Below are 25181 nucleotides of genomic sequence, written 5' to 3'. Positions count from 1 at the left end.
CCGGGTGGAGCGGGGCAGGGCTGTTGGAGGAGAAAGGTGGCCCAGAGGGAGGGGGGTCTGGGGTGTCGGAGGAGTCTGGAAGGGTCAGGAGAGGGTAGGAAGGGGTCTGGATGGTGCCGATTCCAAATCTCCCCACTGGAGGACAGCAAAGAACACTGGAAGACAGCAGGCCACGCTCGGAGCAGGGGAGCCGCCGCCTCCCCTGTGGTGAGGATGGAGAGCGGGGGGGGGGAGCAGGGATGAGGATGGGATGGGGACAGGCAGCAGGAAAGGGGAGTCGGGACGAGAATGGGATTGGAATATGGCGAGGAAGCTTAGCTGAGCGTCCTTGGGCCCAGGGCAGGATTTGGCAATGATCCCGGAGCTCTTCCCAGAATGCGAAATGCTTCTGACAAGAACCCAGCTGCTTCATCAGCACTGCCAGCACTGCCAGCATTCCAGTGCCACCAGCATCCCTCTGCTGCTGGAGGGACCGTGACCCCTCAGGGAGGAGAAAGGAGGAATGGCAGAAGCTGTCGAGAGAGGGAAGGCAGTTGGAGAATGGGACATTCTGCAGGGAAGTGGAATGTTTCTAATCTGCAGGAAATGATGAGCTAATTGCAAAATTCTGTTTGTGGAGCGTCTGGCAAAAGCCACTTCCTTAGTGGACAAAACCCCCAAAAAATCATGACAAATGACTCTGTAGAAGTGGAGCTCTGACGTAGCCAAAGATGCAATTTCCGACTCCCCTGTGACTCAACCAAGCCTTGGGGAGCAACACCGGGACAGGGCACAGAGAGAGCCAGCAGAACGGGAATGGGAAGCTCCTGGTGATCCGGGCACTTTCTCCTTCATGTTACTGACCTGGGAGGAGCCGCTTTAGGATATGGATCCCAAAGAAGCAAGAAGTACCAGGAAGTGCTGCTGATCTGGACAGACCCCCTTTGCCTGCTGCTGCCCCACAGTGAACAGGTCAGTGGAATGTTTTCCTTTCTCCCAGTGCCACCTTCCTCTCCTCCAGCAGCTGCTCTGTTCCTGCCACCCTCTCCCGGTGACCGCAGGGCCCTCCCCAGCTCCTCCCACTCCTGCCCCGCGCTTCCCTTCCATATCTCCTGCTGAACGTCCCAACCCTCCCACCTCCCTTTCCCACCCCACCATTTCCACCACCCTCTTCCCCTGCATATCTGACTTCTCTCCACTGAATCCTTCCCATTGCAGGGTCCTGCTGAGTCGTGTGGTCCATCCCTGGACCCTCCAACCACTGACCCCCATCCGCTCTGACCACAGCCAGGGGCCACATCCCACTGCCTGCCCAGCACCCATCCATGGAAGTGACCACTGTGTTCCCACCTCCTGCCTCACCCACCGAGGGAGACAATCTCTGTGAGACTGATGTCACTGATGTGGCCATAGACAGTGTGACACTGCTCATCTGCCTCTGTGGGCTGGTCGGGAACGGGGCTGTCATCTGCCTTCTCCAAAGGAACCCCACCACCTTTTATGCCATCAACCTGGCCTTTGCCAACTTCACCTTCCTCCACTTTGTGGTCCCTTCCACTCTGCTCTACCTGAAGGAGGAATTGTCCTGCTCCACTATCATGCCCCTGGTGTTCCTGAGGGCTCTTTTCCCACTCCTGCTGTTCTCCTACAACCTGGGGCTGTACCTGCTGACAGCCATCAGCATTGACAGGTGTATATCCATCCTCTACCCATTCTGGTACCACTGCCACCGTCCCAAGCGCCTGTCATGGGTGGTGTGTGCCCTGCTCTGGGCATTGTCCATCACTGTCATTGCCATGGTGACTTCCCTGTGCCTGTCACATGAGCACGAGCACTGCCAGGTGGCTCTCATCTCCATGTATGCCCTCAACCTCTTCCTCTTTGCCCCAGCCATGGTCATTTCCAGCACAGTCCTCCTCACTAAGATCAAGTGTGGCTCCCAGCAGCAGCAACCCAAGAGACTCAACACTGTTACTTTCATTGTTGTGCTCTTCTTCCTTCTCTTTGCTCTCCCACTCAGCCTCTCCAATTTCCTGCAGCAGTTCGGCTACACCACTGTGTCCTCCCAGGTGGTTTTCCTGCTCACCTGCATCCACAGCACCATCAACCCTTTCATCTACTTCTTGGCAGGGAGGTGCTGGAGGTGCTGCTCCTTGGAGTCCCTCCGGCTCTCCCTCCAGAGGATCTTTGAGGAGCCAGAAGAAAACACTGCCCACATCAATGAAGCCACCAGGGACACAGCCAACCCAGCCTGTTGATCCCTTCCACTGCTCTGCTGAAGGACCTTGGCACAGAGGCTGAGGGTTTACTTGAGCCACCGGATTAATAAATATCCACAGGATCACCCTCTCTGTGGTGCTGTAATCCCGCAGGAGAAGGGAGCAGGGGCACTGCCGAGGGCCGTGTGGGAGGGATGCTCTGCAGGGAGCACATTTCCTCCTCTCTCACACCTCCTAGAACACTATTTCCCCAAATGGACCCTTCCCAACACGGCTGTGGTACCAAAATCCCCCTGGCACCTGGTTCCTGCATCCCACTGTGGTCTGATATCAATAAATAGCTTCGTTAATGCTGAGCTGCCTTGGCCCTCTCTGCCCGCACTTCCCAGCTTCCTCTGGTTCCTGCTGCCAGCCGGGACTGTGGCTGGAGGGAGGGGACACAGCCATGGCTTGTGCTCCCTGGAGCAACCACGATCCCGAGTGCCCAGAGCTGGGCTGGCACCGGCACAGCCGGCACAGACAGGATGGCCCAGGGGCTCGGCATTCCCCCCGCGACGGCCCCGAGAGTGTCACAGCAGAGATCTCCCCAAAGATCTTGAATTTTTAATTTTGTGAGCCAGGTGCAAAGGGCTCTGCCTTCAGAAATTCTTCCTCTCCACTTCCTTCAGCCGCACCCTCAGCAGGCTCGGATGGTGCAGCAGCAAGGAGAGGAGGAAGCCGCGGTCCTCAGCACGGCCACCCCCTTCCAGGAGCAGGGTGACATCCGTGTTTGTCACCGGGGGCCCCGCGGAGCATCACCCACCTCCCTGTGCCTTGGCTGGGGTCACCACACCCCACACCTTTTCTCCAGCCCCACCACATCCCACACATTACCACGAGTCCCACCACATCTCACACCTTCCCACTACGTCCAACACCGTCCCAAACCTGCCCCACAACCCCCCCACTCCACTCCCCCATGCAGCCCACCCACCTCCCGTCCTTCCCATCCCTCCTAGACCCATGCCTCAGGCTCCAGTCCCTCCCCCGGGGCTGCTCACCCCGGGCTGCCTCATACGGTTTTTGGGGACTGTTCCTCTGGGAGATCCCCCTTCAGAGCTTCCCCCGCCGTGTCCCGCCCCCCAGCAACCCTTGGAGAGGGATAAGAGGCGACAGCGGGATGGATCCAGCAGCGTTTATTGGGGCGGAGGAGCGTGGAATGGCCAGGAGTGGAGACACTGCAGGGGATCCCGGGGGGACCGGGGCAGGAGCGGGGCTGTCAGGGTAGAAGGTGTCCCCTGGGAGGGATCTGGGATGTCAGAGGCGATCAGGAAGGATCTGGCTGCCGGCAATCCCAAATATTCCCACCGGAGGGCAGCAGAGCCCGACGGGCCGTGCTCGGAGCGGACGCGTGCTGGGAAGCGGGCGGGATGAGATGGGATGGGATGGGATGGGATGGGATGGGATGGGATGGGATGGGATGGGATGGGATGGGATGGGATGGGATGGGATGGGATGGGATGGGATGGGATGGGATGGGATGGGATGGGATGGGATGGGATGGGATGGGATGGGATGGGATGGGGATGGGATGGGATGGGATGGGATGGGATGGGATGGGATGGGATGGGATGGGATGGGATGGGATGGGATGGGATGGGATGGGATGGGATGGGATGGGATGGGATGGGATGGGATGGGATGCGATGGGATGGGATGCGATGGGATGCGATGGGATGCGATGGGATGCGATGGGATGGAGAATGGGACAGAGATAGGGATGGGGACCAGCATGGGGGTTGGATAGGTACAGGCAACAGGGAAGGGGAGCTGATATGAGGGTGGTTTGGGGATAGGACTGGGGTGGGAAGGCAGATAGGAATGGAATGCGATAGAGATAGGGATAGGGACAGGGACAGGGACAGGGACAGGGACAGGGACAGGGACAGGGACAGGGATAGGGATAGGGATAGGGATAGGGATAGGGATAGGGATAGGGATAGGGATAGGGACGGGGATGGACACAACAACATGGATCAGTGGAATGGGAAAAGGGGTGGGAAAAGCTTTTGGATGCATCCTGACTCACAGGAAGATGACCTGCAGGCCTGGCTGGGAGCAAGGATGGGCAGCTGAGCATGAAGCCGGCGTGGGCAGCATGGCTGGTGGGACCACAGTGGCCTCTCAGCTGGAGGTTATGGTGATCCCTGTCTCCTCAAAGACCCTCTGGAAGGCAACCTGGAGGGACACAATGGAGCAGTGCCTCCAGCAGCTCCCCACCAAGAAGTAGATGAAGGGGTTGATGCTGCTGTTGATGCAGGCGAGCAGGAAAACCACCTGGGAGGACACAACGGTATGGTTGAGCTGCTGCAGGAAATTCCAGAGGCTGAGGGGCACTCCAAAGGTGAGGAAGAAGAGCACAGTGAGGAAGATAACGATATAGAGCCTCTTAGGCTGACGTCTCTTGGAGCCACATTGCACCTTGATGAAGAGGATCACATTGGAGATGACCATGGGTGGAGCAAAGATGAGGAAGCTGAGGGCGTACATGGAGATGAGAGCCACCTGGCAGTGCTCGTGCTCGTGTGACAGGCACAGGGAAGTCACCATGGCAATGACAGCGATGGACAATGCCCAGAGCAGGGCACACACCACCCATGACAGGCGCTTGGGACGGTGGCAGCGGTACCAGAGGGGAAAGAGAATCGAGCCACACCTCTCAATGCTGATGGCTGTCAGCAGGTACAGCCCCATGTTGTAGGAGAACAGGGACAGCAGGAGAAGGGACCTCAGGTACTTCAGGGACACGAGAGTGGAGCAGGACACGTCATCCAGCAGGTAGAGAAGGGAGTAGGGGAACATGAAGAGAAGGAAGGTGAAGTCAGCAACTGCCAGGTTGAGGATATAGACGGTGATGAGGTTCCTGCGGATGTGGAACCCGAGGAGCCAGAGGACAGCCCCATTCCCAGCCAGCCCATAGAGGCAGATGAACAGCGTGACACCGTCCATGGCCACATCGGTGACATTGATCCCACAGGAATCATCTCCTTCGGTGTCAATCACAGGAGATGAGGGAGGTGGGGACATCTGGGTCAGCTCCATGTGGAAGGTGGGATGAGGTCCCCAGCTGTGGTCAGAGCAGAGGGGCATTAGTAGGACCCTAGGGGATGTGACAGGGAGAGGGGTTCTGGTGAGGTGGCACATCAGGGCTGGGGACAGGGGGCTATGGGATGACTAGGGGTGAGGTGAGGGCAGAGGGAGGGTTGGATCAATCCAGTCATCCTGATTGAGGACTGGTGAGAGGGGCTTTGGGGACATCAAGGGAGACACAAGCAGCGCCCAGGGCTGGACTCTGGTCTCAACCCCCTACCTTTCCTTGGGGCCAAGCTGTTGGTGTATCTGAGCAGGGCACACTCCCTCCCTCCGGTGCTCCTCGCCACAGTCTTCTCCAGTGAGGAAAACTGGGGTCTCCACGTCCTCAGAAGCTCCAAGTAGCCTATTTGTCCCCAAATAAAGCTGTTTTTGAGGGCATTTCTGCACAATCACGGATCAGGCACTGAGAGCACTGGGCAGCTGCACACAGGCTGCCTCTTCTCCCGTCAAAATTCTGTTGGTCTTGCGGGAAAGGAAATGTTTTGTCCAGGCGAATACCCCAGAGGACAAGCACTGCAGCAGTTACATCTTGCTGTGAAAGAATCTTGATGCTTTTAGGATTCAACCTGATGTCTCATTAGACTAGTAATTGCCACCTTCCTAATTGTTTGATGGTGCTCCAGCCTCCTCTCCCCATCCTGCCCCGATGCTGGCATCCTTCTGAGATTGTTCATTACTGCGTGCATTTGCCTCCCAGCCTCCCAGCATGAGAACTCCTCACCTCCGACTTCATCCTGCATCAGGCCTGGGTGAGAATTTGGAATCTGTTGTCTGATGTGAATCACTTTGGATTCACTCCAACTGGTCAGGGGGCTCCAGAGCCCTCTTGGACCGGCTGGTACCCACCGAGAGAGCCTGGAGAGGCTGGTGGCAGATGAAGGGACAGCAGGGGACAGCACACAGGATCCCACATCCCTCCAGAAGCACCCATTCAACCCCAGCAAAGTTTTGGGGTGGCAGAAGAGGGCACATACTGGATGGGAGAGGGTCTTGGGGACATCCAAACATTGTGATGGGGGACATCACTGCTGGGATGGCATGTTCCCAAGCAAAGCGGGGTGTCATAGCCTGTGTTGGAATCACTAGGGGAAGACAGGGGGCTGGTGGCTGCCCCCTCACCCAGGTGCTGCTGAGCTGGGCGCTGGGGACAGAGACTCGTGGCAGGGCAGGGCTCAGCATGGCACAGCACGGGTGTGACAGCAGGGGTGGCAGCGGCAGCGGGGCCAGGGCAGTGAGTCACCCCCCCCCCCCCCCGCCGTGCCTCCCTCCACCCCTGGACTTTGCCTCCCGCGGATGCTCAGGGCAATAAATCCCAGGCTCGGAGGCGGGAGTGGGGCGTCGGGGAGGGCACAGGGGTCCCATCCCAGGGGTGTGGGGGCTGAGCTGTGCAGGGGGATCTGCACGGAGAGTGCATGAGCGGGTTTGGGATGGGGAGTGGGACGGGAATAGGAGTGTGTCACAGGCAGCGGGCAGGAGTGCGAGGGAGCATGACACAGGCAGGCAGGACATGCAGGTGGCAGTGTGACGCTTGTGCAATGCGAGGACCTGCCGGGAGAAGGTCACCTGTGTGCCAGGACACCTGTACGTGTGCCCCGGCCGCTGTCACCACCGCGGCCCCAGCCCCGCGGCGGGCGGGCCCGGCGAGCGGGTGACAGCCGCACCCTGGACCGGGCGGGTGCTTCTCGCCTCCCTGTCCCCATCCCTGTCTCCGCCGAGGCCACACGGGCTCCGTGGCCTCACCGGACACCCCCATGCAGCGGGAGCGCGAGGGGCAGAGCCCAGGAGCCCCCGAAACCGAGGTCAAGGCTGTCATCGTGGGGGATGGTGGCTGCGGGAAGACGTCGCTGCTGGTGGCCTTCGCCAGGGGGGACTTTCCCAAGGTACCGGAATCCCTGTCCCCTGGTGGGTGGGCGACTGTCCCCGTGCGGGAGCGGCGGAGGGCAAAGGGCGGTGGACGTGCAATGGGATGGACACGGTGGCGGCAGCGGGGTATGGGGACAGGGGGACAGGGGGACAGGGGGACAGGGGGTGGCCCAGCCTGGGGCTGATGGGGGTCTGTGACACCTCTGCCTCTCTTTGGGGGTCACAGGGTGGGGAGCAGGGTTTGTCTCTCAGTCAGGGCACATAAGGGACTCAGGGAGTGGAGGGAAGGGGTGCAGCCACAGAGACCCCAGAACTCCTGTCCTGAATCCCCAGGTCCTCCTGGGGCATCCATGACTCTCTGGAGTGCCCTGGGATGGGGGACAAGGGTGTTTCCCATGCCACTGCCCCAGGGGGGAACCACTTTTTCCCACTCCCTACTTCCTTCCCTATGCCCTATTCGATCCTCACTGGGGTCCCCTCCATTGCTGGCCCCCACGGCTGCCTGTGTGATCTGAATCACACCCTCCCTGTCCCCTGCCAGGTCTACGTCCCCACCGTGTTCGAGAAGTACACAGCGTCCCTCCAGGTTTCTGGCAAGCCCGTGAAGATCCACCTGTGGGACACAGCAGGTGGGACAGGAGGGCAGGACAGGTGGGAACAGGGCAGGCAGTTGTGCCCCCGACTCTCCCACCTGGGCGTTTCAGGGTGTCCCACACACGTGGTCTTGCCTTGGAGGGATGTCCCCAGGCCATGACCATGGGAGAGGGGGGGTTAACCCACAACCATCCCCACAAATGTCACTGCCATGGTCCCAGGCTGGCATGTAATGGTTTCCTTCTCCACCTGGCAGGACAGGAAGACTATGACAGGCTTCGCCCTCTGTCCTACTCAGATGCCAACGTTGTCCTCATGTGCTTTGATGTCACCGACTCCAACAGCTTTGACAACATCCTAACAAAGGTGATGCAGCCCCGGGGGTGCTGCCTGTCCCCTGTCCCCAGCCCTGGGTGACACATGCCCATCCCTGGGTGACATGTCCCCACACAGTGGTACCCGGAGGTGAACCATTTCTGCAAGGGGGTCCCAGTGCTGCTGGTGGGCTGCAAGACAGACCTGCGGCAGGACCAGGAGGTGCTGCAGAAGCTGAAGGACAGACGGATGGAGCCCATCTCCCGCCACCAGGTGGGTGTCATCTCCCCGTGGGACAGGACGGGACAGGGATGGCTCCCAGCACGGGATAGCGTGACAGCAGGGTCCCGGGGGGTCTGACTCTGTGTGTCCCCTCAGGGAGAGGCCATGGCCCGGCAGGTCCGTGCCGTGTCCTACATGGAATGTTCAGCCAGGTACCAGGATAACGTCGGGAACATCTTTGTGACAGCCTGCAGTGCAGCCATCAGTGCTGCCCGCCGGCGGCAGCGCAAAACGAGACCCAGGAGGTTCTGCGTGTTCCTCTGAGCCCCCTGGCTTGGCACAGCCCCCCCGAGATCTCCTGCTGTACCCAGGCTCCGACCGCACCGTGGCTGCTGCCACACCTCTGCCTCTGCCACCAGAATGCCACTGCCACCCTCCTGACCCTGGGCTGGCACCGCTGGTCACCATGGGGTGACGGCAGGAAAGCATCCCTGGCATGAACTGTCACGCCTTGATCCCAGAGTCCTGCCCTTTCCCATCAGGGATCCCAGCATGTCCCTGTCCCACCAGAGAGCACCATGTCCTGTCCCACCAGGAATCCCAGCATCCTGTCCCACCATGTATGGCCCTGCCAGCAGGGCTCTGGGAGCAGAGGACTGATCTGGGGGTTCCCCTTCCTGCTGGCAGGCCAGCGCCGGAGGGTGACTGTGGGGTGACCGTCTGCCATTAAAGTGACACAAAACTCATCAGTGTGACACGGTCCCTGGGGCAGGAGCAGCCCCTGCATGGTCTGGGGGCATTGGGACTCTGGGTGGGTGTCGGGGACATGAGGTGGGTATTGGGGGCATGGGGTCCTGCCAGGGGCCCAGGGTGGATGAGATCAACTGCTGATTTTGGGTTGAGGTGTGTGTGAGCATGTGTCCAGGTGTGTGCTGCACATACAGGTCCGTAGGCATACCCTTTATATGTATAGTTATATATATGTGTGTATATATATATATGTACACCCTATATGTGTAGTTATATATATGTGCTTTTTTATACATATTAATATATAATGTATATGTAACTATATAGCTAACTTATTACCATCCATATCACTATATTTGTTATATATATCACTGCATATAGTTAGGTTATAACTACCTATATAGCCATATATAGTTTATAAAAACGTTGTTAATACCTATAGTATATAACTAACGAGCTGTATATAGTTATGGGATTGCACGTAGGTACCTGCATTCAGACCCCCATACAGGCGTGCATGCACAGCCGTGCGGGCAGCGGCCAAGCCCGCGGGGACACCGAGGGGCCTCACGGCGGGGCGCGTTGGGCCAGAACCCCCCCCAAAATCCCACCGGGGCTCCCCCTCTCCAGCCCCCACCCCCGCCGGGGGCGTGGCCACACGGCGGAGGGGCGCGTTCACGGGAGGGGCGTGGTCTGATGGGCTGTGGGCGTGGTCAGCCCCGAGCCGCGCGCGCGCGCGGCGGGGCGGGGCGGGGCCGGGCTGGGGAGCGCGCGGCGCACGCGCGACGCGCGGGCGGGGGTGGGGGGGGCGTGCGTGCGGCGCGTGCGCGCGGCGTCGGTGTGTATGTGAGGCTCTGACGGGTTCAAAATGGCGGCGGCGGCTCCTGTGTGAGGAGGGGGAACCGCGTCCCGGCCGGGGGGCGGCGGCGTCGGGGGGGCGCCGCACGGACGGGGCCGGGCGGGCTGCGCCGGCGGTGCCCCGGCACTCAGAGGCGGGGGGGGTGCGGTGGTGGTGGAGGCGGCGGCGGCGGCGGTGGCGGGGGGACGCGGGCCGCGGCGGCGGGGGGCGGCGGGCGGGGCTGTCAGCGCCCGCTGCCCGCGCCGTGAGCGGCGGGTCCGGGGGCGCGGCGGGTCCGGGGCGCGATCGCTGCTGACCGGGGGGTTCCTCCTCCTCCGTCTGTTCTGTTCCCCCCCCGTACCGGCGGCAGAAGGGGACAAAGGCGCAGGAGAGACCTGGTGAGCACCGCGGGGGTCCCCGGCGACCCCCGAGTTTGTGCGGGCCCCCGGAGCGCGGCCGGGCGGGTCTCCCCGGGAGGCCGCGTTGGGAAGTTGGGGAGGGGGCGGCGGGTGCCGGCTGACAGCTCCCCGGGGACCCTCCCTCCCTCCCGCCTCCCGTCCTGCCCCGGCGGGGGCGGGCTGGGGTGGCCTGGCGGGCCGGGGGTGGCCCCCTCCCCCGCGTCGGGTTGGGAGCGCTGCGCTCCGGTTGTCCAGTTGTTTATAAACACAGTTCAGCAAATGTGGGGAAAGTGCCTTTCTCGGCCGAGCCAGGAGTCCTGGTGCCGTGGTTCTAAGGGAGGCAGGGGTGGCGAAGGTGCTGGCGGGACTGGGAATGCTCTGCTGTCGAAGCTGGGGGTCGGGAAGGAGCAGGATGGAGCGAGTTCTCCCTATGTGGTCGTAGCGGTTCTGTAACACTACAGGGGGCGGCGGATCCCCTTCCCCGATCCCAGGGCCTGACTGAGGCATAGTCCTGGGGATTCAAAGCCGTGCCATACCCAGGCTTTGGCTGGTTTCTGTCCCTTTAAAAAAAAAAGTGTAGGTGCCATCTGACGCCCTGGGAGGTTTTCCCAGGTTGGTGTGTGGTGTCACAAGGTGGCACATTTGGAGAGCTCAGCATTTAGGTCTCCTCCAGCCAGGAGTTAGATTTCTAACTGCTTCCCTGCTTGGGTGCTGTATGTAGGAGAGCTCCTGTATGCCCTCCCTGATCATGGGAGATGTCCTGTGCCACAGGTGCCACAGTACACGATATCCCAAGGACAGTGATTGTGTTGTTTGGAGAAATTGACTCTCCAATGTGTAATTTTGAGGAAGTCATGGTTTCATAGCACTTTCCCTGGCTCTTATCCCCCTGTGGTCAAGCAAATCTGCTGGTGGTAGTGTGGAGCCAAGGTGGGAGACCTGCAGCTCCTGTTGTGTTACAGAAGAGCTGGTGAAGCCGTTTACCCTGACATTTATTCTAAGTTAGAATAGGAGCCTTAAAAGTTGAACTGGGCTCATCCACTGGGTTCTCTCAGCCCCCAGAGCAGGCTGGGGTTGGCCCCAAAAGGAGAAGGGAAGTGAAGGCTGTGTGTGTCCCCATGCCCTTCTTCACTGTTTCCCTCTCACTTCCAAGGAGGAAGAGGACGACGACAGCAGTCCTGGCGTGTCCTTCTCACTCTCTTCAGAGGAGTCGGAGATGGAGCCTGAGGAAGAACGGATCCGTTACAGCCAAAGACTGGTCAGTAGTGGCCTTGAAATAATCGTATACTAGTCTTGCTTCTGTTGCAGCTGGAGAAGGGAAAGGCTTTTCCCAGCAGTAGGGTTAAAGAACCAAAACAGGCAAGTGGTGAATGGATGCAGCCTGTGCAGAGGTGCGTGCTTGACTTAGGTCGCTTTGTGGGTCCTTTTGTGTCACCAAGTTCGTCCTAACGGAGGGAATTTGGCTGCTGAGCTCTGGAAAGGGGGGGTTGGAGGCTGAGGCTGGGGCAGGATCTTTGGGATGGGAACATGAAACTGGTGTAAGTGTAGTTTCTGTGTCAATAGGTTTTTTTCTGTGGCAAGCAGAGGACCTGAAATATTGTGTGTTACCATTCTTGATTTGAGTGTCTATGAAATCTGGGGGAACCAGCTCCAGCTTCAAGCTCAAGTTTTCCTGTGCCTGCGTCCCTTCCCAATGTTTTCTTTTGAAGGGAGCTGTTCCAGCATTCAGGTCCCAGTCAGGCCCTGTCAGGAGCTCTGATGTTTGTGCTGCTATTTGCTAGGACTGCATGAATCAATGGTCTGGGAATTGGGTTGTAACTGGGAACGGCTTGGGAGCAGCTGCTCTCAGAGTCTGAGGTGTTATTCCCAGGGATTTCAGGAAAGGAGGGAAACGGCTGTGTCTCCCGTGCTGTTGTGAGGCAGTTACAAACTCCCATGGGGGCAAGTGGTGGAGTCCCTCTCTGAGTCACAGCAGTACCTGTACCCTCACCTTCAGTGTGTTGTCCATAAAGGTAAATCTTTATCCTTTAATGCTCTGGAATCATTTGGTGTGAGGCTGTGGTTCTTGGCATTAAGTTTCATCCTCAAAATGTTCTAGGAAGTTCCCAAGTGCTTTGGTGGATGTTTTAATTTGGCATCAGCAGCAGTCCCACCTCCTCCCTCATCCTGACATATTTATTCCCACAACTGTTCAGGATGCAGCTCAAGGTGCTGGTTTGACTGGGGAGTGATCCAGGACTAACCCAAAACATCTGTATAAAGATATGGCAGGTGAAGGGGACTATCAGCCAGGAACTTGTCAGTTTAAAAATGCTTATCATTTCTCAAATAAAAATCAAGAGGAGTTGGTGTCCTGGTGCGGGTGGGCTGGGCTCCAGCAGAATGTGCTAAGCTGGATAAATGCCTGCAGGCTGATGAGCTCTGTGCTTAAGGGGTTTGGGAACGCACATGGGCAGCAGGGTGAGGCTCACCTGGACTTGTGTGGCCTCGTGTTCATGTGTTGTCTGTGCTGGCCTGAGGCCCAGAGGAGGAGGCATGACCCCTGTGTGGTGGGTGAGGCTTAACTCCTACCTCTTGCCTTGCTTTTCCTGGAAACTTCCAGCTCATTATGCGCTTGTCCTGTGTCAGTAACACTCTCGCTGAAGGACTCTTAAAAGATTACTATTTTTCTTGTGTAGAGTATGATTTGACTTCCTTGAATATCCCATATATGCCTTGGAATTGGGAGCTGGGTTAGTAGGCCTAAATGAAAAGTTTCAAGTAGGGAAGCAGTGAGCTGGTGGTACAGTGTGATTCTGCTGCTGTCAGCTGTGTTTCTGGTGTGTGACTGGGGCTCAACTAGCAAAAAGTAAATGTATTTAAAAAAAAAACAATCCAGGTGTGATAGCAGTCTTACCAGCCAAACAGCCTGGACCAGAATAGCTTATGGTGGTGAAGGAGCTGAATTAATTGTGTGGTTTGATGGTGCCATCTGAGATGGTAGAGGAGGTTAGTTCTCTGGTGTGTCAGGTAATCACACTGACAGCATCTTTTTCCTGACTGGTTTCCATCGGGACTTGGAGGAAATTGTTGGAGTCTGAGATACAGAGTGTGTGCCCTTGTTTCTGATACTTAACTCTAAGATCCAGAAAAACACTGAATTTCATACAATATGAAATTCATGAGCATGTTTTCAGAAATCTTGAGTGTTCTGTGTTATTTTATTTAGTTTGCACTAATGTTGCCTTCCTCTGCTTCAACAAAAATCTGACCTGTGTCTGTTTTCTGAATCAATTTATCAGTGTTGTTGAAACATCTGGGTTTGGAGGAGAAATTCACCTCTGCTTCTGGTGTAGTCATGTTCCTGCAGGAATTCTCTGCTGGGTCACACATGCCTATGTGGCACAATAACAATTTGATTGGTTGCACTGCCCTAACTGTACTTGCTTCCTAGTTCAGGCTCTGCATCCATGACTCCCAGGATAACACAGGCCTGGGTGAGTTGCTCTGGACTCAGGGATCACTGGGAATATGTCTTGCACCCATCCATGACAATCCGAGGGGAGGGCTGTGTCCTGGTAAGGTCTGGGAGGCTCACGCAGGCAGTGGGTGATGCTGAGTGTGGAGAGGACACAGAGGAGCAAGTTATGGGATATCCGTGTTCCTCCCCTAGAGACTGGGAGCAGTGGAGGTGGGACTTGCTGGCACTGTGGAGTAGTTTCCTGCTAACTATGTGTGAATGTTGTTCTGCCCAGCTCCCTAACGAGGCTGTTCTTGGGGCTTGGGCTGAGGTGCCAGCATTTCAAGCTGGAGTTGCGTGTTTTGCAGGCCTTTAACTGAGGAGCTGAAATGCTCTATTGTGTCCTGAGCCTGAGTGACAGTCCAGCCCTGGCACTAACAGTGCCACGGTCCCTCTCTGAGACTTGGAAGTCTTTGCTGGCTGTCACTGGGTGGTTGCACCCAGCCCATGTCACACCAGGCTGTTGGGCTCCCCGTGAGCTGCCTGGACTCTTTAGAGGCTCTGGAGAAAAAGATCCATTGGCCTGCTGCTCACAGAGGCTGCCTGCACTTTTGCAGAGCAGTCCTGCCATATTCCTGGGTGCTGGAAGTGTGAGGAAATCTCACCTCCCTGCTCCAAGGCTCATTTTGGCAGGCCTGTGCTGTGAACTGAGACTAGCAAGGCCCTGTGAATTGCAAGCTGGGATTAGCACATTACCACAGTGCTGCCGTGTGCTTGCAGTGACAATGCTCAGGCTGAGAAATGAAGGGCAGCAGCTCTGGATCACTTCGGAATGGCTTGGGACCACAGCAGGGGAGTGCCATTATCCAGAGGACAAATCCTTCTCATCACAGCCTTCCCAGCAGTGTCTCAGGGTGTGGTTCCCAGTTAGGATTGCTGGGGTGGCAGAGCTGGTTGAAGAGGTTTTCTTCTTCAGCTAATGCCCCAGGAGCTGGTGGCCCTGAGGTGAAGGCTGCCTCAGGGAATTGTGGATCATGCCCTGGATAGAAGTCAGCAGGGGGGAGCATCTAATCCCAGCTGTTGTCTATGCTGGGGTAGTGAGTAAACCTGAAAGGGCTGGAAGTCTGAGATGGGGAGACAAGGGTGGGGTAGGAACCTCTTAAACTGGCTCTGCTGCTGGAGAGAGCCTGAGGAGGAGCCTCTCCCTCCCTGGGAGCTCTGTGTGCTGAGCTACAGCTCCTGTTGGCCCCGAGTGACAATCCCTGGCTGGGTGCAGGGGTTATTTTGGCTGTGGGAGGTGTTATGACACCCATGAAGGGAAATGGGCTTGTGGAGCAGGAGACCTAACTGCTTTGGGTGCTGGAGAATTTGGGAGGTGAGAGGGGAGCCAGGGAGCAAAGTGCTCAGTCCCATGTCTTGAGGCAATCTGTGTCTTGCCTTAGCACTGTCCTGCCCTCTGGTCACATCCTTGTGTGAAATTTGAGAGGAGGCTCTGCCTGTCCCTACCAGCCAGAAGCGAGGCCTCTCCTTTAAACAGCAGTTACCAAACCTGCCCTTACATGTCGGTGTCCACACTATCCTCTGGGAGAGCTCATACAGGCTTAACAGCATGTGGAGCCATCAGCTGGGGGATGAAGCCTGGGGTCTGTGCAGGACAAGGTTTTCCTTGCAGCCCTGTGTGCTGTGGAGTGACCCCAGCTCAGCCCATGCCTGAGGGATGGCACTGCCAGCTCTGGCCAGTGCCCAGAGTCCCAGCAGCTGGAATCTTGTGGTTTCCAACTTGTCTGTATCCTTTCTGCAGGATGGATGGGGTGATGTCAGTGCAGGACACAAGTCGTGGGGCCAGGAAGGCCCACACATGTTGACAAGACATTTGTGACAGTTTTTCTCACAGGATAGGAATAGATTGAGGGATAAGTGGCCTCAGAACTGAGAGAGGGTGATCAGGAGGAGCAGGCTGTGAGCAGGATGCAGCTCCCTGCCTTCCCTGTGTTGCTCCATCTTGAATGTTTTGCAGTAACCCAACAGTAGGATGCAAGGAGCAATCCCACCAGGTTCAGCCCAACTTCTTATTTGTCCTGTAAAGCTGCTCACTGCCAGGTAATGATCCCTGGAGATTGCTGGTGTTTGTCACCCCCAGGTATTGGGGGTGATGGAGGCCAGTCCTGCTGGATACTTGCTTTCCCAGGGCTGCTCCCACTGATTTGGGACTCATATGAGTGTGCTGGAGTGACCCTGCCTGTGTTGCTTCCTGCAGACATTGAGCATGGGATGAAGCCCCAGGCACTGGGTGAGAATTTGGGTGTTTGTATATCACCTGCTCCTCTTCCCTGCATTTGAAATGTGACACTGGCAATTCCTGTCAAGCCAAGCTCATTTCCAGAGCTTCTCTGTGCCCTGTGTGAAACCTAGCCTGGCCAAATGTCCCTGGTCTGTTGGACACACCTCAGCTGCCCAGTCTAGACAGAACCCGGGCAAGGGGGGTAATTAATCTCTCCCACATGCCTCAAACTGGAGGCACTACAAATGAGTCATTCCAAATGACCCAGGTGTAATAAATGAGCTCTAAATAATTCAGGGGCTGTTCAGATTTGGTCTGGGCAGGGCTTTGGTGGAAGCTAGCAGCAACTGAAGGCTATTCTTGGAAAGCTTTAGAAATCCCTGTGAGCATTTAGATCCTGCCATATGCATGACTGTGCTGGTCCCTGGGAGAATATGTCCCTGAAACCAAGTGGATGCTGTTCTCTGTCAGCAGCGAGGGATGGAGGAGGTAGGTATCTGCTGGATTCTTACTGTCCCAAGCCTGTCTGTGCCCTGAGTATGTCCTGGAAGCTGCAGTGCTGACTAAGTAAGGAGCCAAATACCACAGGAGCACTTCAAGGTACCTATGAATTACAGTTACCAAACCATCTCTGCAGTCTCCATTTATGTTCTATAATAACCAGGAGTCAGTTTTCCCAGTGTTATCCCAGCTGGAGGTGACACTGACAAGTTAGGAAAGCAGTCCCTGTGCCCCCAGTGCCTTTTTACCCAGATTTACAGGTCACTGACTGGGTTTGGGGGAGAAAGGGCACATGTGGGAAAGTGGTGACGTGCTCAGAAGGTGAAGAAACAAGGTGCTACCCTAATCTTGTCCTCTGAAAATGCATAAAGGAAGCAGTTCCCTTCAGGATGAGATCTCTGGTGCTGCTGCTGAGGGAAGAGTGTTGCTGATTCCAGAGGAGGAAACGATGGCCGAGCCTTTAGGGGGCTGTGAGGAACTTCAGTGTTGTTCTTCCCTTTCCACAGTGGTCTGCACTCCCTGTGCTGCTGCTGCTCCCTGTTTAACTCTTTTCCCAGTTCTTGGGAACCAGGTGGGGAATATTCCTAGCTGGCTGGGTGTTGCTTTCTGCCACTTGAGGTGTTTCAGGTGAACCTGGTTACAAAGTGTATCCTGGGAATCCATGATGGGGCGAGAGGAGATGGAGCTGTTGGACGGGGTCCCGTTCCTGTGTCCATGCTTGTGCATCTCTGTTGCTGTAGCAACAGCACTGGGAGTAAACAGGAATGAGCTGGCTGTCCAGGGATTCTGAATCCCTCTGGAAGTTCCAGGAACTTGAATCAGAGAAGTTTTTGGGCTTAGATCTGCTCCGGGTTGCAGGGTAGTGGATTTTCCATATTTTAGCCATTTCTCTGTACACAAAAGAGTTTTAATAAAGCTGCCCCCACATGCCCTTTTACGTCAGGGAAGGGGCTCCATGGGCTTTGTTCATGCTGGTGCTCAGAGCTGGGAGCTGAGTGTACAGTCACGTTGTGTTTTAGCCAGTTCTGACAGAGTTTGGGAGAAAAATACCATTTGAGAAAAGTCCTCCTAGTTCTTCCATGTACCCCTGGCTCCTGGGAGCTGTAATCTTGGGCTCGAGCTGAGGCAGCTGGAAGTGGAAAGAAGAGGGCTGGCAGTGCATGCTCCTTTAAGGTCAGGCTGCCTCAGTGTCTTTAATTTGCTGTGCATAAATATTTCCATGTGTCACTGAGCCCCTTTGCCCCATTTGGAGTAAGGAAGGGACGAGTGCTGGGCTCCTTATGAAGGGGAGGGGGAGGGAGTGTGTGCAGGGATGGTGTAACAGCACAGAGTCCAGAGGAAATACCCTTCCTAGTAGCTGGATTCCCACATTGTCTGTGTTCTTCCCAATGGCCCTGGCTTGTCTTCCCTCTCACTGAGCATCTTCAGCCCTATAGCCTGCAATGCAGCCAAGCTGCTGCTGTTCCCTTTAAAAAACAGTGTCAGCTGAGCAGGAATTGAAGTACAAACCCCAAAGCTTCCTGTGTTTTTGTTATCCTAGTACTCCTGTGGTCCAGCCTCACTCAGGCTGGGTGATGGGACAGAACTGGCAACAGGTTTTGGCAGAGCTGGGTTGAGACACTGAGAAATTTGGAGGGTGAGCACTTCCCTGATTAAAAAATCTGAGATAGTCCTGTGATCTCTGTGTGTTGGAGACAGAGAGGTTCCCAGCAAGGAATGAAGTCACTCAGGGCTGACGTGCTACAGCCAATCAGCTGCACCTCTGAGTGCATATGGCTCTGTCTGTCCCTTGTCCTGGGTCTCTGCCTTCTGGTCTGTGTGGGCTCAGTGCTGGGAGTATGGATTAAATGTGTCTCATTTTCAAGACAACCTTTTTAGGAGCAATTTGGTCTATTTTGTTCCATTTGGGGGAGGTTCTGTTGCCTTCCTGCACAAAGCAAAAGGAGGAGCAGAGCTGGTACTGCTCATCTACCTGACTGCATAGGGCATGTGCTGAGGACACCTGGCAGGGAAAGGGCTCCATGCAGGGATTTTTCCTTGGATTTCTTCTGATTGGGAGGAGGTGGGATGTCATTTAAAGGGTTTTATCCCCTTCTTCAGAAATGAGAAAGCTGAATATCAAAGGATGGCTTTCAGCACTGAGGGTCAGTGTTCAGCCTTGAAATGGTGTGGAGGGTTTGATGGTCCTTCAAGAGCTTCTCCAGGCTTTCATGTAGTCCAGGCAAGATTTGTCCTGATGCCATGGCTGGTGGTGGAAATGGGCAAGTCTTGGGGTTAGCAGTGCCATCAAAGCCCATTGGGACAGTGGCTGTGTGTGACAGAGGCTGCAGGTGACTGGAGTGAGGAGCCATATCCTTTCATAGGTGCAGTGCTTCCTTTTTGGGACTGCTGCCAGAGCTGTCCATCTGTGATCTAATCTAGCATGTTCCTCTGCCTTGTGGTTTCGCTGCTGTGGCTGGTCAGTGTGTGGTTTGGAAGTAGCTGTGGAGCTCTCCTTGGCCCCTCTGTGCTCCCTCCCCACCTGCCTTGCTTCAATTCCCCAGTTACTCCTCATGTACATTCAATTTTGTCACCCAAAAGTGCAAACCAAAGCGTTCTCCCCGGTCATTCTGAAGTGCTGCCAGCTTTGCTCGTGATAGGAATCCCTCCTGGAGCTGGGAAGCCTGGAAGGGCTCCAGTTTTGTGTAGATCCTGTTTGCTCCTCAGCCTGGTGCTTTGAGTCTGTCCAGGGTTGTGCCACGTGGGATATGCCTATTCTGCACTCCAGGTTTTGAGAGAAATGTGATGTGGCGAGGGGCATTAAACCTGAGTTAAGCTCAGTTGTTCCTCTTTTCTTTGGTTTCTTGAGGGGATTGTGCCTGTTCTTCAGATCCTAAGTGGACTTAGTGGATCTTAGGATATCCAAAGTGGATATCTGGGGGAGCAGGGAGTCCGGGATTGAAGGTGGGAGAGGCACAGAGGGCAGGAACCTGCTGCCTCTGTGTTGTGCTTGTGCTCCAGAGCTTAGAGCCCAGCCCAGGAGCTGAAGTGGGAGGTGCAGGCTTGGAGAGGAGAGGGATATAGAAAGGAAAAGCTCTTGTGCTTAAGATAAGCAGTGACCTGGCAGGCTGCTGTTGGGTGTCATAATCTTGGTGCTTTGGTTCTTCACACTCTATCTGGAAACACTGGCAAGGGAGGATCTTCCCTGCATAGCCTGTTCTGGCATTGGCACCTGCTGTGCTCTGGGTCTGTACGATCACAGCCTGGCTGCTTCCCTGCTTGTCCATCCTCCTGTCAGGCTGCCTTGTGCCTGAGAAATGGAAGTTGTTCTTCCCATTTTGCCACTGCTAAAATTTCTAGGGATTCTCAGCATGAGGTCTCAGAGGCAGAATTCTGGACTTCACTCAGGTACTTGAGATCAGAATACCCATCAAGAGATTTGAATGCTGGAGGTCTAGATTTATCTAGACAAGAGCCACAGTTGTATGCTGTAAAAATATGTGAGAAGCTAAATTCCTTAACTGAGGAGAGTTGAGTTGGTTGATTTATTATCAATTTGGGTGCATTTCAGCAGAGTAAACTGTAAAGGGATGGGGTAAGGAAGAAATGTACTGGTAAGTCACACTGTTCTATGGATACACTGGAAGCCAGGGAGAAGTTAAAACCAGCAACAAGGGGAGTTTGGGATTGGAAATTGAGGTGAAACTTTCCTGCATTCTTCATATCAAACGAGTGGAAGAGGGTTGTGGGAGGCTTCACGTAGGCAAGCTGCTCTGGAAAGACAACAAGCAGAGGGAGAGGAAAAGCAAGGGGTGCTCTGGTCTCCTGAGAGGGAAGGAGCTGTGGCATAGCAGGAAGAGGTTCCTGGCGACTGGAGATGGAGCTGAGGGAGGGGATGGCAAGACAGGACAGGAAGTGACTAAAATACTGTGGTGTGTGTTGGTTTCACTCCTTAAATACATTAGGCTCTTTCAGCAAAAGGACGGCTTGTTCTTTTTTTCAAATGTGACCTTGTACTCGTTCTTCCCTCAAAAAAACCTTACAGGAGAGGAGTTTTCTGGCTCTCTTCAGCTGACTGTCAGCTCCTTTGCTGTTAGAGGGAGCTGCATTCCATGAAGGCAGCACTTGCTGAAGGAAACAGGTTTTCAATGGAGGGTTTTGGAGAGTGCCACTGTGGAGCTTCATGAGGTGCTTTCCCTGGAATCCTTGGGCAAAGGAGAATGCAGGTGAAAGAGTCAGAATAGAAGGGATAGCTGTCAGCAGGATTAATATTCTTGCTTCCTATTTCTTCCATTAATTGAATGGTACCCAGGAGGGCCAGAAAGGAATGGTGAAGGACAGCTGTCTTAGGTGGGAATTGTTAGCTGTCTGGTCTTGGAGGATGAATAAACTGCCTTTATCTTGACCCTGCCTGACACAGAGAGAAAAGGTTTGGGCCACTTGTCAGTTCTTCCTTAGTAAAACTCTCAGCAGTATGAAAAGTGCCTGAATCCTAAGGGAAAGCTGGGAAAACAAAGTGATATTTAAATATTGCTGCTTAACACTGAATGTTGAGGTGGCCTGACAGATATTGTAGTGTGCCTGCCTCTGGTGCCCTTGCTTCTCTGGAGCTGAACTTCACCCAGAACATTGTCACAGGTGGCAGTTTTGGGGACATCTGCTGATCTCATTTTGGGAAGCTGTGTGTCCCTGGCTGAACTGGTTGATACTGGAAGGGCTCCCAGTAGTGGAGTCACTCCCAGGAAGAAGCAGTTCTAGTCTAAGAGTCCAGGACTGACTTGCTGGTGTTCTCTGGATGGGTTGTAGGAATGTGCTGGGAAGGGATACTCAGCCAAGCCCTGTCCCTAGCACAGGCTGTGGGACAACAGTACCCAGCTCTTCTGGGAAGATGTCATACTTGGTGCTGTCAGAAGGATTTGCACAGCTCTGTGTGTGTAATAGTGGGGAGGCGAGGTTGGCATTAGCTTGTCATGGCTTTGCAGGTGTCACCTGTAGACAGTTATTTATCCAGGCAGCAATTCCCTATGTGGCATGTGGGAGAACAGAGTGGAGCATCCACTGGGCACATCTTGTACACATGTCCCTGTACAGAGTGCCAATTTGGGGACACGAGAACTGTGGTTTGTGTCACTGTGCTGTGAGGAAGCTGCACACTCCAGGAGGGGAAAACTCCCGCAGATGCTGCCTCTCCCATAACGCATGCCTGGAAGCACAGAAGCCTTTCCTTCCTCCTGCCTGCTCTGGGGCCCTGAAATACTGTTTTTCCCCACCCTCCGAAGACAACAATGACATGAAAGTCGTGTGGCCCCAGCCGGGTCTGATGGGATGGGAGCTGTTTGCATTGTGCTTTAGGGTCCTCAGCCACGGCTGGGATCCCACTCTCCTCCATGCTGGCCCAATTAGGAAGCCAGACTCTTCCCTGCCCACGGGAGCAGGCGAAGCTGATCTGCCTGGGAGCTGGAGGGGGTTTGTGCCAGATGCTTTGCCGATGACAGGAGCAATAGACTTTGGAATTTGCTCGGCTGGAGGACACAATCCCCTTCCTTCTGTGTTTTGCATCCCTGTTTCCTCATTGCAAAGCGATTCAATTTTAAGGTGTTCCTGCCTGTTTCCTGGTGTTTGTACTTCTGTGGTGTGGCTGCATTATCGTGGAGTTGAAGGTTCCAACCTGTTTGCTTTGAAGGCTGTGCTGTGAAGGAGATCTGGGTAAACAGTTCCCTGATCCCACAGTGCATCTCCAGCTTCCATCCATGTCACCAATAGGATCTGAACCAGGCCCAGCCTGACATGGTCACATTGCTGTTGAATAAGCTGCTCTGCCCAATCCAGAGCCTGGCTTGGTGCCACTTCCAGGATGACAGACAATGCCTGGTCATCGTGTCTGTGGCTGGAGCTGCATTCCAGCCCAGATATCCCGAGGTTCATCCTCAAATGGGACTCACCTGAGTTCCAGCCCACTGCAGTAACCCCTGCTCCTAGTCAAGTGTAGCCATAGGAGTCAAATATAATCTATTAAAGGATTGGTTTGGACATAGCCTTTTCTTGCCAGACTTTCCATGCCAAACCTTTTCCCTCAAAAAGGTGAGGTTTTGAATCTAGCAAAGGCAAAAGAGCTGCTTTTCCCCCTAAAAGTGGGTCTCTGGAGTAAGGGAGCCGGTCAGAAAGGAGCCTGGTCCTGCAGTGAGCCACAACCCACCTGATCCGAAAGCAGGTGAGAGAGACCATGCACTGCAGAATCCTCATCTTCATTGTGCATGTCCTCTGATAAATGACAGAGATCTGCCTGCTGGGATCTGTAGTCCTAGGCTTGCCTTGGATTGGGAAAAGTGAAATATTGGTCATGCTGGAAGGTGATTCACATCCTTGCCTGGCATAGGTGTGCCTTGAACTTCCCTGGTGTGGTTTAGTAAGGAATAGGATGAAATGGGTTTTCCCCAAAATACTGGGTTCTTCAGGAAAAGCTGAGTGTGAGATTGGCTCATTGTCCCTAAATCCTGCACAGGGCTGAGCTCTCTCTGCTCCATGCCCTCATTTTGGAGCTGAGTACCACACAGGCTTCATTGATTCTGTGATTTTTAAGAAAAAGTGCTTTATGAGGTGGGTTAATCATCCGTTATAACAGTCATAACACCGCTGTGTCTCCAAGTTCTGATGCATCCCCTTGGAAGAGTCAGTCTCATTTTAAAGGCATAGTGAGCGTTTGGGAGTTCCAGTTTTTGGTGTGTACAACCCAACCTTGGCAGTGTGAAATTCCAAGTCTTCCCAAGGAGTAGGTCACTTCTGCTCGTGCCACCCCCAGATCCTGCCTTTATTCAAGTGTCTCTGTAAAAACCTGTAAGTAAAGTGAGGTTTTGTGTTGTTAAAAATGGGGAGATCCCACTTAACTCTAGTGGACTGCTTAAGACAAAGGACAGCAGCTCTTTTCCAGATTGGTTAATCCTCTGGGCAATTGGACAGACCCTGGTTGCAGAATCCTGGAGACTCTGCCTGAAGTGCCCCATTCAGTAGCAGCCAATTGTCCCTGCCTGGCTGATGAGGTGTTTGTGTCCCATTCCGGCAGGTTTTTGGAAAGGGGGCTGGAAAGCTGAGCGCAGTCAATGGGCTGTTAACAATGGGTGAGTGACTCTGTCTTTATGGCAGGGGAACTCCTTGTACATCCATCAGCCTGCTTGAAACTGGTAGTTAAAATTAAATGTTGGGGGGGTGGGGGAAAAGCCTTTTTTTGTGTCTCTACATGTCCCTGCTCTGGTTCATCTAATTAATTTTAAAATTTTATTTAAAGCGGTGCTTCTGTATGAGGGAGTCATTTCTCCTCCAGTGAGGTTGTCACAGGCTGGTTCTAGTGGTGTTGCTGGGGATGTGACACTGCCCCTCCCTACTGCAGGCAGGTGCCAGCAGCTGTGTCACCTCCTGCCCCATCCTGTCCCCGGCTGTCTGCTGGCCCAGCAGTTGGTGTGCACACTTGATAATGGGAACATCCATAATTAGGGGAAGGCAGCTTGGCTAATTCAGAGCAGGTTTGCCTTTTATCTGAGGGGATTTAGGGAGCATTCCCACGAAGGGCTCTGCTCTCTGGCCAGGTGGCCAACAGCTGGGGACAGTAATTTCTTCCAGATCCAGTAATGCCAGAAGAGGATGTCTGTCAGGAATCCCTGTACAGATGTGCTTACGAGGCCCTCTAAGAAAAGTATTCCTTCCACTCTGCTATTCTTCCCCACACAAAGAAGGGAATAAATCACTTTTTTGTGTACAGGCACAGCCAAAGATGAAAACTTGAGAATATTTTCCTTGTCATTGGTGTTCTGGCAGAGATTTAAACTGACAAGTGTCTTTACCTCCAGTGCAGCAAAATACTGATGCACCTGTAAAAGTGGGGAACTGATTTTTTGTTCTTTGCCTCAGTTACACTAAACTCTCTCTCCCCTCCTCCCGCATTTCCTTGTTGGAATTCATTAGGAGTGATTATCTGTCTCTCCTACAGCCCAATTAGCACAAATCTATGTGGAGGAGGAGCAAAGCTGATGTTTCAGTGGTATGTTTTGGGTTTAGGACAGACCTGAGCGCCCCTAGAGGCCGTGGTTGAGCTGTGCTAGGTTGGGATGAGGCTCTGGCTGCTCCTTCTGGTCCATAGTTTCCCTTCCTGGTCCATAACTTTTTTCCTGGTGTTCTCCCATCAGCGTGGCACGATGAGGCGACGTTACGAGGACGATGGCATCTCCGACGATGAGATTGAAGGGAAGAGGACGTTTGACCTTGAGGAAAAGCTGTCCACCAACAAATTCAACTCCACTTTTGTGGTCTTCATGGAAGGCAAAGGTTTGTCTTGGGACTGCTGGAATTCAGGGAGCATGTGTGGAGAATGGCATGGAAGCTGCTTGCACCAGATAGCATGGAGCTGGTCTGCAGCTTGCTGGGACACATGGCAACCAGGAATGGGAGGGTTTGCCTGGGTCACCACCTGTAATTGCAGCCACGTGTCTACCAGATCCTTAATTCAAGGACTGTGTGGGATGTCTCCCTTTCCTTTCACCACACACACAGCTCTGTGGGATGGCTTTTCATCACACAGCCTCTCATGAGGATTTACCGGGAGGAAAGAGTACTTCTGCAAGGCATCTCTTGCTTGGCTCTGAGCTTCCTAGGGAGGTGAGCACCAAAATCCAGGCTGTTC

At 54.6% G+C, this 25181-nt stretch overlaps 4 protein-coding genes across 6 annotated transcripts in view; 3 read left to right on the top strand and 1 right to left on the bottom strand.

Annotated features, from left to right (window-relative positions):
* Positions 1 to 175: 175 nt before the first annotated feature.
* On the top strand, positions 176 to 2502 carry LOC102107622 (mas-related G protein-coupled receptor member H-like). Of its 3 annotated transcripts, none has more exons than XM_088057887.1 (3): positions 176 to 207; positions 339 to 951; positions 1198 to 2502. In XM_088057887.1, the coding sequence occupies exon 3, from the start codon at positions 1305 to 1307 to the stop codon at positions 2235 to 2237; it is 933 nt and encodes a 310-aa protein (XP_087914013.1). In that variant the 5' UTR covers positions 176 to 207; positions 339 to 951; positions 1198 to 1304; the 3' UTR covers positions 2238 to 2502. The 3 variants fall into 3 exon arrangements, with proteins under 3 accessions (XP_087914013.1, XP_087914014.1, XP_005529137.2); XM_088057888.1 differs by lacking the exon at positions 176 to 207 and having other exon boundaries at positions 278 to 951; positions 1198 to 1669; positions 2000 to 2502; XM_005529080.3 differs by lacking the exon at positions 176 to 207 and having other exon boundaries at positions 278 to 951.
* Positions 2503 to 4361: 1859 nt separating this feature from the next.
* LOC102114069 (mas-related G protein-coupled receptor member H-like) lies at positions 4362 to 5279 on the bottom strand. Its single transcript, XM_005528940.2, has one exon. The coding sequence runs from the start codon at positions 5277 to 5279 to the stop codon at positions 4362 to 4364; it is 918 nt and encodes a 305-aa protein (XP_005528997.1).
* Positions 5280 to 6920: 1641 nt separating this feature from the next.
* On the top strand, positions 6921 to 9070 carry RHOD (ras homolog family member D). Its single transcript, XM_005529081.2, has 5 exons — positions 6921 to 7210; positions 7735 to 7822; positions 8044 to 8153; positions 8241 to 8375; positions 8481 to 9070. Exons 1-5 carry the CDS (start codon positions 7082 to 7084, stop codon positions 8646 to 8648), a joined length of 630 nt encoding a protein of 209 aa, XP_005529138.1. The 5' UTR covers positions 6921 to 7081; the 3' UTR covers positions 8649 to 9070.
* A 1141-nt stretch (positions 9071 to 10211) lies between these two features.
* KDM2A (lysine demethylase 2A) overlaps positions 10212 to 25181 on the top strand; it is a 33751-nt gene continuing 18781 nt past the window's right edge. The window contains exons 1-3 of the mRNA XM_005528941.3: positions 10212 to 10310; positions 11464 to 11568; positions 24688 to 24826. Coding sequence (XP_005528998.2) covers positions 11527 to 11568; positions 24688 to 24826 — 181 coding nt within the window. The 5' untranslated portion in view covers positions 10212 to 10310; positions 11464 to 11526. The remainder of the gene's footprint in view (positions 10311 to 11463; positions 11569 to 24687; positions 24827 to 25181) is intronic.

The sequence above is a fragment of the Pseudopodoces humilis genome, chromosome 7 (genome assembly GCF_049639895.1).
Source record: "Pseudopodoces humilis isolate 2021_Gansu_Grassland_sample_001 chromosome 7, ASM4963989v1, whole genome shotgun sequence".
NCBI classification, from domain to species: Eukaryota; Metazoa; Chordata; class Aves; order Passeriformes; family Paridae; genus Pseudopodoces; species Pseudopodoces humilis.
Note: the sequence above shows the minus strand (reverse complement) of the source record. Positions and strands in the feature narration are given on the sequence as shown.